Source organism: Echiichthys vipera (assembly GCF_963691815.1).
Source record: "Echiichthys vipera genome assembly, chromosome: 13".
Taxonomy (NCBI): Eukaryota; Metazoa; Chordata; class Actinopteri; order Perciformes; family Trachinidae; genus Echiichthys; species Echiichthys vipera.
This window is the reverse complement of record NC_139838.1, coordinates 24,262,532-24,275,419: the sequence shown is the minus strand read 5'-3', so window position 1 is coordinate 24,275,419 and position 12,888 is coordinate 24,262,532. Positions and strand designations below refer to the sequence as shown.

The window sequence follows — 12,888 nt, the reverse complement described above, 5'->3', positions numbered from 1 at the left end:
ACGTCCGCCGGTCGGGCTGGCTACTTCCAGTTTAGCGCTCCAACTAACTTAAATGGGGCTTAAATTATTTAATCGTGCAGCTCTTCTAGACTTTCTAAACCTTATCTGAGCAAATGGTTTAAATTCTGATATTCGTACGAAACATTTCACAGGGTTGAGATGCTTAAAAAATGTATTTTACAGATTTAAAGACATTTCATTTGCCATGTAAGTCAATGGGAGAAAGTCTGTTTGGGCCAGAGGGCAACATGTGACCGACAGGGAAGTTGAAATACATAGTTTGGCTATTATGTCAAATAGGTTTCAAAGTCCGGCGCACTTCCTGGCGGCCTGCTCATTATACAAAATGGTAGCGCTGCAGTGAGTTTCAGGAGATGGGGCGTTGGCCGTTTCTCATTTGCATAAAGTTCTGGATTACTTCAAGCAAATCAGGGGCGTCCAGGGCGACTCGCTTCCCTTTGAAACTCCTGAAAATCTTTTAAATTAACCATTGTCGATCCAAAAAGAAGCCAGGTTTAGCTAGTTAGCTCCGAGTATTTCCTTAATATAGAGAACGTTTACAAATGAGCCGCAATGTTGGTCCAGTTTTTAATCCGGGAGCAGACAGTCAGGCGTTGCTGTTGCAGCCTGTTTTCTGTCTTAGTCAGAACTCATTGAGGCTGAACTGATAACTGCTATAGTGGCAGACTCGCAACGCATCCGATGCTGGGAAGCGGGGCGACCCCTTTCGTCCAAAAATGCCCCTGTGGACACGTAATTGTCCAGCACACAGCTCAATGTAGACCTGCTGTTTTTACACTTTGAGTTTGTACAGATTAAACAAACGAGACATAATGTGTTACGCCTGATTCTCTAATCTTTGGACGGAGGCTGGCTAGCTGTTTCCTCCTGTTTCCAGTCTGTATGCTAAGCTAAGCTAACTGCTGGCTCTAGCTCCTCATTTCTTCACAATGGGTGAGGAGAGTTTTAAAGACCAAAAGTCTCTGCTCCTGGCGAAGTGATCAGTGAGTCATCATACTGCATGATATGGATCAGAAATATTGTCAGCACCTGTGGATATATTACTATAATTTAATGCTGGAGGGCAATAAAAGCCTTTTTGTTCAGTTAATTAGGGGGTTGGACGAGTCGTTCGCTTTATAATTGTTTCCATGCACTGGGTTAGAAAGTTAAGAATCATTCTCAGGGATAAAGAGAGCTTTTTCACTCACCATCATCAAGGTACATCTGGTCCAGCTCCTGTGGTTCTTGTTTGATGCTGACAGACAGCGTCGGGGGGCTGCCGTCCTCCTGTAGAGAGCCCCGCCCCCTTTCTGGCACCTTGGGGTGCTGCTGAGCTCCTGGGCTGCTGCTGCCGCTGATGGGCTGGGCTGGTGTCATGCAGAGGGCCGGAGAGAAAGGGCCGTCAGTCGGAGTGGAGGGCTGAGAGGTCGGGGAGGAGGAGGAGGAGCTGCTGGGCGGGTAGAGGCTCGGCGGCGGGTAGCGCCCGGGAGTCTCCTGGATGATGGAGACGTGCGGGATCGGGGACTGTTGGCCCGGGTGCTGTACTGCTGGGCCGGCAGAAAGGCACTTGGAGAAGGGCGGAGGCGACAGGTCGTGCAGCTTGGGGCTGGTGCTCGGAGAGGACGAGGTGGGTAGCGAGGAGGGCTTGGCTGCCAATCTTTGCTGGCTGACAGAGTAAGCCCCGCCCACCACGCACGGCCTGATGTCAGAGGGCATCATCGGGGTCATGGCCTGAGGGGGGAAGTATGGCTTTGGGTGCAAGGAGAGGCCGGGGCCGTGCTGGCCGCAGACCAGAGGGGCGTCGTAGTCGTCGTGTGGCTCCGTCTTTATTGTTGGAACTGAGCGGAGAGGAGGGGGAACAGAAGACAGAGAAGCTAAATGAGTAAACAGAAACACACAGTCCAGCTTTCCTGCAAGTGTTAGTGAGCGAGTGGGTTTGTGGCTAGGATACACGCTGCCAAACAAACACTCTCATCAATGAGACTCTGTGTCTGGGCCCGAGCTCTCCCACCCTGCTGAAAATATTCACCAAAGTAGAAAAAAACAAAAAGCAGGAAAAAAGGGGATGACTCATCACTACGAGAAACATCCAGCTGCTTCTACAATAAAATGCCTATTTTGTTTGGATCCTGTTCTGGTGCTAATATCCACTAAATGTGCAATATGAAATACGCTGCTGTAAGAGCGGCTTAATAACCAGCGGGGTTCTGCAATTCAAAATGAATTACTGCTCTCTCGTTGAGACAAAGAGAAAAAGTTGCTCTTTTAACACAAGATGTAGCTGAAAGAGACAAAATGGAGGCTGTCTGAGGACCGCGGTTATTCAGGCGAGGACCAGGATTCAAACGATGGCGGGATCTTGGACTCGGATCCAGATTCCAGAGGGAAACATGTTGGAGCTTTTAAAAAGCTGCAGCTGTCAATCTAACGCAGCTCCTGACACGACATCAATCTTATATAACAAGCGTTTTCAGTCCAGTTACAAGAAAACGACAGCACTGCTCTGACCCTACGCTTCATCGCTCCACTGGATCGATTTCGTCTTTGCTTCTGCGGTGAAGCTGGCTTTGATTATAATATGAAGCATGTGCTTGAAACTGAAGCAGTAAAAACGTTATTCATCCTTCTGCGATTCTCACTCTTATATTTTACTGAGGTTCACTGTTTAGTTGTTTATCTGCATGTTTCTGTTTGCTTTGGGAAATCTCCTGGAGAGGATATTTTTAACTTTACAGGGCGTTCCGGGCTAAATAAGTGGCTAATTAGACTCAAGTGAGTGCAACTAAGATGCGTCATGCCTAACTGAAGCCTCCACAGTCAACAACTGTAAAAGAGGAACTGCGATGAGATGGTTACACCAACCGCAGCACTAAAATAGCACATGCACCCCTATTTCAAGCCCGTTTGGAGGAAGTGTGTCTGTGGCGGATAGGCAGATGTACAGAAAGTGCAAAGAAGAAGAAGAAGAAGTGTAAATGTTTGTGCTGCCACAAAAAGGGAGCGTGCCCCCGACGCATCCGGAGTGTGAAAAATCCGCCGTGTGTCCCAAAATAAATGTTTTTGTACGAGCTGCTGTAACACCTGCTGCCGATGCAGTGAGCAGTCGAAGTGACGTGATTTAAGAAAATAGGAAAGAACCTGATATAAATTTGCATTTCATTGATGCAACAAAAAATTATTATTTCCATCTGTGATTTACCAGGTGGAAGAAATATTCAGATATTTGACTTAAACCAAAGCAAGTCCTGAATTAACTACAAAAGTATTAACATTAAAACATACTTAACGTAGAAAAAGGGAAAGTTCCCATCACACAGAATAATTAATACAATAATTAATTTACTTACTGATGCATTCATGTGTCCATCACTCATTTTAACTTTTACTGCTGCGTATTTTAATCTATAATGCAGTAAAACATCCTAATTTATCAGTAGATAACGTTTTGTATGACTATTCTGAATCTGTAAAGTAACAGTTGTCGGATGAATTGAAGTGTAAAGCGACATAAAATGGAAATACTCAGGTTTTCATTCTGCCCATGTCTTTTGAACTTTCCTTGACTTTCTCCTTTTCTTGAAACCGTCACTCGTTTGGCCCGTCGCCTCTACAGACTCAGCCTGGAGGAGACACTGGGCAGACTAGTCGTCCCCAGGTCTCTCCCGTCTCTTACACTCTCTGCGTCCGGAGGACAATGCTCCACTTTCACAGTGGGGCGCTCCGTCGCCCACGTGCAGAGCCGGGGTGAATCACAGCTTTGAACCACCCACTGGATTTTCGCTCCCGAGCCCAGAAGCGCAATTAGCGGTGGCTTTAACATTTCAGTTGGTGGGTCAGTCAGTGTTTATATTAAGCTTGGCAACAGGTTCTCTATTCAAATAACATGCTTTTCCCATGCCCCTCTCCCCGCCCTTGTGTGTCCAGTCACTGCAGCGTGTACAGGTACGGAAAAGAACCGTTTTTATAGATTTTCTTTCTTTTTTCTTTTTTTTTTTTACAAGGAATAATAGTGTTGCTTTGTTCCTCCCTAGCAAACCACCAGACAAGAGGGAATACAAACTGTTTGTTCTCGTCTTCAGATGTAAAAATGCTGGCTAAAATGTTTCTAATTAGTCTGGGACATAAAATGCAAAGAGCAGAGTGAGAGTCAGAGAAAGGCAGCTTAGAGGTAATGACGGACACTTGTCTATAAAAGTCTTTCATTTTCACCCAAATGGCTGTTTGGTGCAGCATCATGCATGATCCACTGCCTAACACCAGAACACCTCCCTCTATATGTATCTAAAGCAAGCCCCCACCACAGCGACTTCCTGGTTGATCCAATCAGGAAGTGCCAAAAACTGCAGTTCTCCGAATGTCCACTAGGGGCAGGTTTCATAACAGAGCAGTTTCCCATTGACCCTCATGTTAAACCGTCCGTTTACACAGCATCATTAAACCTGTTTAAGACCTGGGACAAAAAAACATTATAGTCTGTATGTTTAGGTCATATCTCCATGACAACACTGAGGGGGTGAATGTTTTTGTGCCAGGCTAGTTTTTACTTAATTGGAGGTTAAAGTTGATGAAAAATTAGGGCCGTGGCCTCTTGAGTGACAGCTAGCCGCCGGCCCTCACTTCTCCTCGGAGGCCAGTTGTCAGGATTAGCATGCTAACTACTTAATCTCGACTGCAGTAATTCGTGTGGGGGTGTTTCCATAAGTGACAAGATGGTTCGCTCTTCTGATCGACTGTACCATTAAATAGCTGCACTTGCACCATGACTTGCAGTATAGCTGCTATCAATGACACTTGCACTAGACCCTAATCTGGAGCACCGGGAGGATTCAGGCCATGAGGGTCGGTTTTTTACAGTCAATGGGCATGGTGCTGTGTTGAATATCAGTTTAAATCATATATCATAAAAGCTGGCTGCCTGTACCTGATTCCCGGAGCCGGTGTAACCTACACTAGAGACACAGGAGTCCCTGCATTTGACTCTACTAGAGACTGACCTCCCGAGACTGCTAGCGTAGCTCATGGGCGGTGGTGCTAATGTGGCTAATCCAGTATGCGTTCCCCAGATGGACGTATCTTCCTCCCTCTAACGTCACATCAGAGAACGGACCTCGACTGAGAGGCTACATCAATTTTTTTATACAGTCTATGATCTAAATGATTTCCAACTTCATCAGGTGCACACTTTGTGACATCACAGCGAGCGGGAGTTCAAAATGAATTGTGCAATGTCATCAAAAAGTTAGTTAAGCAGAAAGAGAACGGTGCAATTCCAGTAAAATGTAATCGCAGCCGCTCATTCAACTTGCATGAGTCATTAAGTCGACCGAAGAAAAACACTCGCCCGGCACTCGAGGATCCAGCCAAAGGACACCCGGCTCCCAACATCCTGCTGGAAACCGAGCGGTTCATGGAGGCCACCCAGCTCACCGTCCAACACCTGCACTCTGGCCAACAGGACGCCTGGCGGAGAAGCTCGATGGATGGCAGCATTTGGCAATATTAAATTCTTCCTCACTTGCCTCAGTGCGTCCTCTGAAGAAGAGATGGAGACGGCCGCAGAGATGGTCTTGCTTGTCAAGTCGCAACCGCAGCTATAGATCCCCTCTTTTCATACAGTTACCTGTACGAGTACTAGTCTTACACTCGTCCTGATCATGACTGGGATCCAGACGCCGTTAAATAGCAGCAGTTCTATGATAATCCCCGTCCTGTTTTCTTAGTAAAGCTCTTTGAGAAGACACGCCGTGATTCTAGCTCGCTACATAAACATGATCTTGAATTAACTGCAGCTGTGTGCCTGTGGCTACAGTTAGCGGGAAGCTAAACTGTTAGCAAGTTTTTCTCTCGCTCTCTAAATCTCTTTGGCAATATTGCGCGCATTATTGCGTTTATTGTCAGACTCTCTTTTGATGACACTATCTACCTTGTTCTGAGGTGCTTTGCAGTGTAGGCGGTTGTTGGAACAGCAACATTTTCTGCAGGATTTCTGGTTGAATCAGGCTTTCGGCATCTGAAGGGATGCGTACCTGCATGTGCAATTGCAGTACAACCAACAGGAACACCATCACTCTGAAATGACCTATGTTTGGCTAAAGTTTCCAGTCATAGGCTAGATTTTCTAAAGCATGAAAACAGAGCCAAGAGGTGCAGAAATACAGTTTCCTCTCAAAAAAACTTGAATTATGATCATTTTTGCCAAGAAAAACTTCTCCCCCCGCTTTAAGAAGTAGTAAATGTACAAAAGGAGAAGAGCTTTACCACTGGCAGGGACGTAGGTGAAGCGCTGGTACTGGCTTCTTTTCCTCTTGCCGTTGCAGACGTAGAAGTTCACATGGACCGGAGTGGAGAGTCTTTGGTTCCGATAAGGAGGGATTTCAACGAGTAGAGAATTCTGTGAACAAAGAAAACTTAAATTAATTAACACATTCTTATAGTTTGTATAAACAAAATGCATACTTCCCTTGACTATTGTAATAGAATCGAGTTCTCCTGCTCTGTTTGGTGATGCACAATTCAATTTTTGTTGTTCACTTTGGAAAGAAAAGATACTTTCATACATTAAAATACCACACTGTGAGTAAAAAATACTGACATTAAACGAAGGAAGTCTTATTCATGACTTATGCTCTTTTATAGATAAATAAATTCATAAGTTGGTACAGAACAGGAGATTTCTGTGGTTTAAAATGGAGAAAAACATTTTGTAGCTATTGTTGTTTTGTTGTTGTTTGTTTTCCCAATTCTTGTTTCCACACAGTTGATTATTTTCTGCTAAGCACGACTTCCTTGAGCTTTCAAATATTAGTACCTATTAGTGTTTATTATTGTTTCTGTCTTTGTTTGGATGAGACGAAGCGGGTCAGTGAAGAGAACCTGAGGTCCAGATTGAACTTCTTTCATTTTGAATGCACAGCCTGGAGATGTGTGTGTTGAGGGCGATGGATCAAATCTGCAAAATCTGGTTCTAATCATAAACAAGGGAGCCGCAGAGAGACCCTGAGGTAAGGCTATAGAGAGCCGCAGTTGTTTGCACAGTGAATGAAATGAACTCGGGATTGTCTAGATAGTTTATTTCCCCAGCAGAGCTTCCTGCTGTCTGAAGAGAGCGCGAAAGCCAAGAGCGACCACGTTCATCAGCCACATGTGTGTGTGTGTGTGTGTCTCCGTGCACGTGTGTGTGAATATATACGTCTGATTGTGTTGGAGGTGCTGCTCGGTAGCAAAGGAGGAAGTCGTCTGTCTACAAAACGTGTGCTTCGGAGGTCAGCTGGCCGTGACTGTACAGGTGAGAGCTGACACACGTTATATTAAATCACTGCAGTCGTAAAGTCAAGCGAAGCCAGATGAGGCTTTTTTTTTTTTTGACCTCTCTTATTCAACGCGATCCATCTGTCCTTCTGAGAATTATCAGATCAAAAAATCTGGAACCGGTTCAACATTCTCAACGCGTAAACTGTAATCGTGTCCAGGTTTATTAGGAATATTTGCAGCGTTTTACTCGCTGCAGTCCAACATGTCAATTTACACATATGCATAAAAACAAAACAGGCTACATTTAAGATCCAAAACACGCACGAGAGAGATCATTCACTCACCGGTGAGAGTTTTATGTGCACATGTGGTGTTTTGTTAAAATCATCGGAGGACCCGCGGAGGACAAGAACGCAACCTTCAAATTTGTGTTGAAAAGCAGGAAAATCACAAGCGCCGAGATGTTTTTACCTGACCAAAGTATTTTCTCTCCTGCGGAGGCGAGGGAGATAAAAATGTGACAAATTGAGCTTGAAGGAGCATTCCTGGACTCGTCAAGTGAGCGCTTTATCGAGGCCATTCGTCAGAGTTTACATGAGTAATGTGATGCATCTAATTGAAAATAACTCTTAAAAAATTAAGAGTGAATCATCCGTCTTCTCTTAAATCTTCCTCCCTCTTGGGGGAGGTCAGTGTGTGCAGGTGACGGAGGCAGTGAGGTATTTGAATTTGTGGTTTTGGTGTGTGTTGTGGTGGAGCGGCAGAGGTTAAACCTGGCCAAGGCAGCGTCAGTGTTTAAAATGGGACCAGTCCAGCAGACTGGGCCGAGAGGGGAGGGAGAGAGAGAGAGAGAGAGGGAGAGAGAGAGAGAGAGGGAGGCCCTTTGTCTATTCAAGCAGACAGATGTGTCCCAGCAGTGACTGTGTGTGTGTGTTGTGTGTGTGTGTGTGTGTGTGTGTGTGTGTGTGTGTGTGTGTGTGTGTGTGTGTGTGTGTGTGTGTGTGTGTGTGTGTGTGTGTGTGTGTGAGGGAGAAAGTGTGTATGTTTTGCAACGGGAAGACACTGAGAGCAGGTGCACCGCCTCACATATAGACACCCTCTAATCCCCTCGTCTATCTCCCAAACACTCTCACACACTCTCACACACTCTCTCTCTCTCTCTCTCTCTCTCTCTCTTTCTCTCTTTCTCTCTCTCTCTCAGGATAAAGGTTGAACTTTTGAAAACCTCTTCCTCACGTTTCAAACACGCCACTGCTGATTCCCCCTCGTGGGCTTCTGCTTTTGGCCGAGAACAAAAAATCTGCAGTCCAGTTACACATGGTTTCAACGCATGGTGAATGCATGGTTTGAAATTATTAGTTTGACATTGGGGGGAAAATATGCTTATTTGCTTTCTTGCAGAGGGCTGGATGAGAAGATTGATACCTCTCTTGTACGGTAAGTTAGCAGCAGGTAAGCCTAGCTTAGCATAAAGGCTGGTAACAGGTGAACAGCTAGCCTGGCTCTGTGCATGGTAAGGTACCACCAAATTAGCCATGTGCTAAAAGCTGCAGTTCCTTGAATGTCCACTTGAGACTGGCTCCAAAAGTGAGTCAATCTCCATAGACATCCATGTTAAAATGCTACTTTACAGCAGAAATAAACATGTTTACAGCCTGGTCATTTAGGGCACTTGGTTGCTTTGAGTGACAGTTGGGTGCTGTCATAGGAGACCGTAAGCTTCATTGGCTCGACTCGGCTACATCCTTTCACCTCTTTGCCCATTTTTGAATTAGACAGGAGTTTTTTTAAACCTATTCACGGAGACTACGTCCATATATTATACAGTCTACCACTTGAGGTAAGATTTTCTTTGGATTTAGGGTGAACTGACCCTTCAGGGCTGAATCCGGCGTGCAGATATTTTAAAATCCAGATCCATGACTCAGAAATAAACAGGCTCAAGTGAAGACTGAAAATGTTTAGCCACTTAGTTCAGTGAAATATTGGCGGACAGCTGCTTTATTACTGTCAGTGCTTTAATCCCGAAACCAGAGCAGGATTCGTCACGATAACGGCGTCACATGTATCACTTACAGGCTTTGCGGTGTCTCTGTCAACCTTGGCCTCAGTCTCCCAGAGGTGGTGACCGTCTGCAAGAAAAGGAGAGAAAAAGAATTTAGTAAAGAGAAATCCGAAAACAATCCACCTACTTGGCTCCCGACAGAAATGGACAAAATGGCACGGGTGTTGTTATTATCATCTGTTACATCAGTGATATAAAAAACAGCTCCACGTCACGCCGTCTGACCCTCATGAGCTCACAGTCTGACAAACCCGAGACAGAAAAGAGACGAGGAACTCAGACGGAGGGAGAAATCTGATGCAATCCTTAAAAAAACCAGTCATACCAGAGAGATGAGCGACAGAGAAACCTTGACTTCATCGCCGCGTGGAATCCCAACACGCTCCAGCAGCTGGTGGGCTCGTTAACGCACAACGACTGGAAACGGACAACTTGCCTCAACTTCCAAACTTCTCGTGTTCTCATGGGAATCTTTCTGTTATCCCCATATAATGATAGTTAAACGGTATTTTCTCTTCATCTGGTGATTTCTTTTCTCCCCAAAGTTGCCACAATAAAGCGTTTTTTCCCCATCAGGCAATAAAAAACAAAACATCACGTGAGCTGCTGGAAAACACAGGCATACTTTGATTTGTCATTCTGCCCAGTGAGGTGTCAGTAAAACTATATTTTCACGGCTTTATTAGACACAAAAGGAAACCATTGCAGTTTCTTTAGAATCCTGACTCATTAACGAGGCCCTTAAAAAAGGACTTTTACGTGCAAAGGAAACTGCAGTTTAAAGAAAAGAAAAGACGGCTCCGGCCAAATTTTCTTGAAGAAAATTAATTGAGATATGTGGCGTGTTGCTCAACGCGGCGTCTGCAGTTTGATAAGTGGAGCGTTTGAGTCGAGCAGACAGCGCGGTGCAGATGGACGGGGTAACACCGGAGAGGAGTTGTGAGGTGGCAGAGATGGAGGAGGTGCAGCTTGGCACTGACAGCTCCTATTATGTCTGAGAAGACGCTGGAAACCTGTTTCCCTTTCCTTTATTTTCCCACACTGTCTGTCAGTGTTAGCTGCTGCTCTTCAGTGAGAAAGTATGTGTGTCATCTGAAGGAGAATGAACCCTCTACCCCCAAAGAAAAAACAGCAAAACAGATACAGATAGATTAGGCCGTCATTTTAACAGCAGCCAGAGAGAGACAACTGAAGGAGCAGAAGCTCAGCTGGGCACGAGGTCTAAGGCTTTATGTGTGGCTGACAAGATGTAAATGGATGTGTACTGACGGCATAAAGCACCTTTCTTGTCTTCTGAACACTCACGGCACGTTCACACATTCAAACACTGATAGCACAGACTCTGGGAGCAATTTGTACTCTACGGGGGAATTGTTGGGTCTATGTAAATCATAAATTAGTCATAGAGTGTGGTCTTTATCTACTCCGTAAAGTGTCTTTTGTTATGATTTGACACTGTAAATAAAATTGAATTGAATTGAACTGAATTTGGGGTTCAGTGTCTTACCTAAGGAGACTTTGACTCTGGACTGGAGACGCCGGGGATCAAACTGCTTTACCTCCTGGGCCACAGCCATTTTAAAAAATATATATAAATTGTTCCATATTTCAGAACACGTAGGATAAAAATACAGTAATGACATAAAAACATAGATTAATACATGATGAAGATAACTTGACGTTAGGTTGTATAGCATATTATGTTCAAAACGATGCAAATGCTAATTAGCTAAAACTACCTAGCTTAATGCTAGTTAGCGCTTCTTAACGTTAAGGTAGGCTACATCCCCGACCTCAGCCGCCTGCCTACTCCGCTAGGGAGTAGGGAATACAAACAAGAGTATAGAAAACAAGTTAAATAAATGTAGAAACGTATAAAAAACAACAAGCAGAACATACAATTAAAGGCTGAATATGTAGAATCTTTATTAAAAGCTATATATTTACAAAATAATAATAATACACCCACGGCGCGTTTAGAGGGGTACAGAATGAAAGTATTGCTTTTCCATAAAAAACAAAAATATTTAGTCTGAATTAATATATTTTCTTAATTTTTGACAGATTTGACAATAACTTTCTGTCACGTTCTGTTTCCATTGTAGCAGCCAATAGCGTTGGGCGTTGCAGGTTGCCAGGTTTGTCTGTTGTTGCTACAGAAACAAGGAATCACTTTGAGTTGAGCTTATCGATTACACAGCACTCAAAGACAGAGTTCCAGATGAAGACAGGCTAACGTTAAATAATGTTGTAAAATTAATTAAGTAGTCAAAATAACTCATTACCTTGTATGATTCGTCACTGACATGGAGCAGGCTGATCGCTTTACACACTTGACAACAAACCTGGCAACCCGAATGCTGGAATTATTTCTGTTGTTGCGACTACGATCTTGAGACACTAGATGGTGGTGTTCTGCTCATTCTCCATATTCAACCTTTAAGTTGAATCTTATTTACTAGCTAGAAATATCGTTAGCTTCCGCTGCACTGTTTCGACCATTAGCTCGTTAGCATATTTAAGAAGGTAGAATATAGAAGGTATGTGTGGCGAGTGAGCGTGGCATAAAGCACGCCGTAATTATCTTTATTATCGATATAATGGTACCTTATGGTACAAATTATTATAGACGGACTAAAGAAACTTTTTTGAGCCATGTTTGAACTGCTGTAGTTTAAGTTTTTTAGCCACATGATTAAAAAAACACAATTTAAGTATCAAATGAAGCCTCGTACATTAATTTTGGCCACACGGTTCTTTTATTCTAAACTTTTCCATTTGGGTCTGGATGTCAAACAGGTGAGAGGAAAAAATCAGGCTTACCATTTTGAGAAAATTGCCCACAGACCTTTGTTGAGTTTACTTAATTCGTCCACTTTTCCAGTGCACCTGCTGATAATTAGTGCACCGTTGTGGTTTCAGTATCCCACTGTTATGGTAAGACTTTCTCTGTGAGCTGCATAGACTCTGAATAGAGTATTTCAAAGAGCACACAGAGACAGATGCCTACCCAGTATTCCCTTCACTGTGTTTCAGACTAACAATATTTATACACAGGTTATAATCTATAAAAACGTATCATGTTAACCACTTTTCACTGCCAGTGTCCAGCTAGTGCCCGAGAAATGCACGGCCATGTGCAAGTCACTGCAGAACAACAAACATACTGGCAACGGCTGCACGGGTTTGCAGAAAGGTCTGCAGTTGTGTTGCAATAACATATTAAAATGATATAACCAGGAGCCGTAGACAGTGCAGATACACTGACTGCTTTCACTGAGTACTGAAAACAACTTAATGTGACTTCTGGCACAGACGGACACTAGAAGAAGTTGGTACTACTCGAGGAGCTTTATCAGTCTAAATTATGATTAGTGGATTTTTCTTTTTCGTCGGATAAACAATAGTGAAGAGAGACAAAAGGCTTTTTTGTCGAGAAGCCAACAGACCAGACATATTTCCCTCTTCTGTCGAACGCTTAAGCGTGGATTTCTGGTGGCAGGTAACCAAATTCTGCAGCCATAAATGAAAATAATGTTTGTTTAAATAAATATAAAGCAGGCTGAAAC

At 43.9% G+C, this 12,888-nt stretch overlaps 1 protein-coding gene across 1 annotated transcript in view; it reads right to left on the bottom strand.

Moving 5' to 3' along the window:
* The window catches only part of nfatc1 (nuclear factor of activated T cells 1), a 48,935-nt gene that overhangs the window by 10,457 nt on the left and 25,590 nt on the right, over window positions 1-12,888 (bottom strand). The window contains exons 7-9 of the mRNA XM_083925013.1: window positions 9,331-9,386; window positions 6,262-6,394; window positions 1,212-1,841 (exon numbers count right to left, since the gene is read on the bottom strand). Of these exons, the coding sequence (XP_083781139.1) occupies window positions 1,212-1,841; window positions 6,262-6,394; window positions 9,331-9,386 (819 nt within the window). The remainder of the gene's footprint in view (window positions 1-1,211; window positions 1,842-6,261; window positions 6,395-9,330; window positions 9,387-12,888) is intronic.